We start from the raw sequence: 4,390 nt of genomic DNA, 5'->3' as shown, positions 1-4,390 counted from the left end.
TTGGTAAGTCAATACTAGAACCTAGCTTTATGCCATAACTACTCAAAATGCTTGTCATTAGGGCATAGTTTGTCTGAAAACCTTGGGAGTAAAAGAGACAGAAATCCTCTGTTTTGTTATTTTTCTTCTCCCAGAACTCCATATCCCATCTCCATTACATAAAAGCGTATTACAGACATATTGTTAAATTGATTCAGGTGGTGCAAGGACAAGAAGATCTCAATCAAGGAAGCAATTTTATTGCCTTAACCTTCTATAACCCCAGTGTTCTCTCTTTGTGCTCCAAATCCACTTCTTCCTGTAGTTCTGTGTTTCTCTAGAGGAAATTTCTGATTGCAGGGGTGCTGAAAGCAAGCTAAATGATCCCAATGAGCCTTTTGGATCTGAAAGTCTAGGAGCTGAGCTGTGTCCATTTGATATAGTGGACTGAAATGAAAGAGTAGGGGTGAGAACATTATTTTTGAGGGTTGAGCTTGAGCCTCCTTTTTTATTCTGAGTGGTAATTTGATTTAATTATTTGCCTTTAAGGTAGAGTGTTCTTCAACAACAAAAATAATTAAATAAAAGCAAGTCAGTGATCTTTGTGCTAGTAAGGGCATATGAATAATAGCACTATGACCCACTGGCAGAGGAGGGGTAGGGGAAGAAGAAAAACACTGGTCAGTGGGACTCACTCTTCATTGGTCATCCCAGAACATCATGTGGCCACGGCTCCTTTTTAAAGATAAGTGCTCTTCCCCTGGAGCTCATTATATTCTCCAGTCCTGCATTTCTCTTTGAACCTGTGGAAGGCATCTTTCTAGCCTGGCAAGATGTGTGACCATTTTGTGGGCACCTGGAAGCTCCTTTCCAGTGAAAACTTTGAGGACTATATGAAAGAACTGGGTGAGAATTGTTATTTCAACTTCTTGTATCTGGAGCAGGGAAGGAATGCCAATTTTGAACTTTACTTGCTTTTTCTGGCTGTGCTGTTTATTAAGGGGGGTTTAATCCATTGTTTTGATCAGATAGTTTTAAACTGGAGAATTCATCTGTTTCAATAAGTGGTGTTAAAATCCTAAAAAGCAGAAAAACTTTAATTGAAGGGAATAATTTCAGGTAAGTCGAGTCTGTGCATGCCTTATTAGTAGTTTTATAAGTGGAAGTAAAGCACATCACTGGATTATTTTCTGTGAATTAACTTTTGTCCTTCAACACACAAATCTGTGTGATGCTAGAAAGCAGCAAGTTTCTTTATGTCTGTGAGCAACACACCTAAACAGCTTTAAAATGCTGCTGGATTAGGACACCAGTTAATTGCCATGGCTATTATATTGAATGAAACTCTGTAGCTGCCTCCAGTGAATATTAACAAATACATTTGCATGGATTCATGCAGATACTTGCAAGATTTGATGTCCAACAATTTTCTCTAAAGGTGTGGCCTTCTAGCTTAGAATTAAAATTGGGATTTAAAATGTTTTAACATTGTGTTAGTGCGGAGGAAGCAGGAGGTAACTTGCACTTATTCAATTACTACATGCTAAAAAGCTGGGGGGTTATTTGCAGTTTAGGGGTAAAATACTTACTGTGGCTTATCCTGACAGCTTTCAGTGAGTGAGACTTGCACTCTTAATCTTTACTCCAGATTTCACTCAGGACATAACAATTGCCAGCTATTTCTTCATCATTTCCTTATATTCAACCTACCCACTTGTAAATATAAAAAGCTTGGGTTTTTTTCCTCGTTTTGTTGTTGCTTTTGTGGCTCAGAAACTGTCATATGTTCCTGCATATTTACATTTAGATACAATTAGCATATTGGTGTACAAGCTAGAAAAGTTATTCTGAACAAGTCTATGTGCAAATATCTGGCATTCATACAATCTCAGCCTTCAAAATATTACTTTTACTATTTTGACAATGACAGAGAATTTCCTTACAACAGCCCACCCAGCTTGGTCTATAGCAGAACCAAGAAAGATTTTACCAAAGAATCTCTGTAACATAGAATTATTAACATTCAGAAAGTGACAGCAGAAAAATCACTGAGGGTTTTTTTTTTCTAAGGTATAAGACAAAAAGATTGAGGAAAAATAAAAAATTCAAAGTGCCTTATCTTATTTTCAGGTGTGGGGTTTGCTACCAGGAAGATGGCTGGTGTGGCCAAGCCTAATGTAACTATCAGCATCAATGGTGATGTGATAACCATCAAAACAGAAAGTACCTTCAAAAATACAGAGGTCTCTTTCAAGCTGGGTGAAGAGTTTGATGAGACCACAGCAGATGACAGAAAAACAAAGGTGAGTCCTGAAATGGCATTTTGCAAATACGTCTCTCAAAAGGGGTGTGGGAGCAGCAGGGCAGAGCTGTGATTGTGACATCCAGTGCAGAAATGCTGCCTCCACAGGTAAGACTGTTGAGGGTGCTTTGTGCTCTGTGCTCTGTGCTGTTTGGACTGGGGGAGTCTTCTCCTGAGACCAGAGCACCCTGATGAAAACAGCCACTCTTTGTTTTTTTGCTTTGGTAGAATGTCGTAACCCTAGAGAATGGTGTGCTGAACCAGGTGCAGAAGTGGGATGGAAAAGAGACTATCATAAAGAGAAAAGTGGTGGATGGGAACCTGGTGGTGGTAAGTTAATTTTTGTTACTTAATCACTGAATTCAGTGTGCAGAATTCATGTTTGGCTGATGTATGACTTTGGATTCAAAGACAGGGAGGGAAAGCATCTGCAAGGGCTCTGTGCACTTGGTGAGAAGTCTCTCTGACTGAGTCTAGAGCATAGCTTGAAACTGAAAAGCTGTTAAACTTATGGAATGGCATGAAGGTGCCTGTTCTCTATAGCAAGTCATGGTTGGGAAAGTGTAGGAAGAAAAACCCAACATCCCTATGAGGGAAACTTGTGCATTTCACAATCACTAAGTTTTGGACAGTAGAGAGGAAGCATTAGCAAAGCCCACATTAAACAAGTCCACTCTCTGCTGATGCAGAGTACTCCTGTTCATCTTCAGCAGAGGCTTAGAGCCTTCTGTTGGAATCCTGCTATGCATCACCAACAGCTGTGTTAATAAAATGATGTTAGTGCAAGGAAACGTGTGTCCAAGCTCTGTTGGTCAGAAACTATTGGGCTTGACTTGGTGCCAGTAAGGCCCACGTACAGTCTGGGGCTTCCCAGCTCTGCTCTAGAGTTTTAGAAAACACACTTTGAAGAATCTGGGACAGGACTAAATCTATGTTCATAAAAGGCAGCTGAGATTCCTACATGCTACAAAACAATATACATACACAAAATTCCTGAACAGTTCTACCCTCCCCTAAGGAAAAATAATATATCCATAAATTCAATATTTAAATTCCTTTGGATAGAGACCAGAGGAGAAGAAATAGAAATCGTTTTTAATAACAACTTCATTAAGAAAGAGTGAACAAAACAGAGTTTGATCTAACTGAAACGTAGATGAGGACAGAGCCTGACATGCAGGGGCTGACACTAGCAGCTGCAAGTCTGAAAGCTCTCTGTGTGTGCATGTGTTGTGCTCACGTGTGTGAAGACAACCACAGCTGCAAAAGGTGAAGGAGAAAAAGGTTAATGCCCAGCTCCTGGGTCCAGTCAGCCTCCACAGAAGTGCTAGCAGCCTTCTTTAGAGGTTTTTAAGAAAAGATTAGAAATCTCCCAGGGGCCAGTAGAGCAGTTCTTGAAAGTTCTTTCACTCCTGTGCTTGTTTTTCAGTCTTCTGTTGCTGAAGCTCTCAAAACTGAGTTCCACTCTTTTAGCAATTGCCTTTTAGAGGCAGAGAAATGCAATTTTTTTCTTGAACTGGTTCTCAACAGATAACTAATTCTCTACCTTCTGACTAAAAAGCATCTAGTAAGAGTTAAAAGCTTATTGAATTATCTTTTATTTCCAGGAATGCTCCATGAATAACGTTTCCTGCAAAAGAACTTATGAAAAAGCATGAAGAACCCACCTTCACACAGGACTAATGCTTAAAGCTGGAGTAAAACAACTTAACCAAAGGAGAAAAGCCCCACAAATCTGTTTTCAAGAGAACTGTACTTTTTTCAGATGTATCCCAAAGCAGTTACACGCATTTATTCTAATTTGTTGTGCCTATTCAATAAAATGTTCTGCTTTCTACAATGTGTGCTTGTGCTGCAGTTTGTCAGGGAGGGGCCTGGGGGCCATGCAGAGTGGGAAGGGATGCTGGGCAGGAAAGCACCATGAGGGCCACTGCCACTCTCAGCCATGTCCCCCATCTCCCTGAGGAAAGAGCATCAGAGCCACTCCAGGCAGTGGCACTTGTGTCACGGGGACAGATAGACACCTGAACACTCATCTGGGGTGTGCTGTGTGGGCTACCCCCTGCAAGGAGTCAGGGAATGGGGCTGCTCTTCTCAGCTTCCAGCAGA

General features: G+C 40.7%; 1 protein-coding gene across 1 annotated transcript; it reads left to right on the top strand.

Annotated features, from left to right (window-relative positions):
- The first annotated feature begins 719 nt into the window (after positions 1–719).
- LOC103813172 (fatty acid-binding protein, adipocyte) lies at positions 720–4,121 on the top strand. The gene is made up of 4 exons (XM_009086392.4): positions 720–885; positions 2,110–2,282; positions 2,510–2,611; positions 3,889–4,121. Exons 1-4 carry the CDS (start codon positions 813–815, stop codon positions 3,937–3,939), a joined length of 399 nt encoding a protein of 132 aa, XP_009084640.1. The 5' UTR covers positions 720–812; the 3' UTR covers positions 3,940–4,121.
- The last annotated feature ends 269 nt before the right edge of the window (positions 4,122–4,390 follow it).

The sequence above is a fragment of the Serinus canaria genome, chromosome 2 (genome assembly GCF_022539315.1).
Source record: "Serinus canaria isolate serCan28SL12 chromosome 2, serCan2020, whole genome shotgun sequence".
Taxonomy (NCBI): Eukaryota; Metazoa; Chordata; class Aves; order Passeriformes; family Fringillidae; genus Serinus; species Serinus canaria.
Note: the sequence above shows the minus strand (reverse complement) of the source record. Positions and strands in the feature narration are given on the sequence as shown.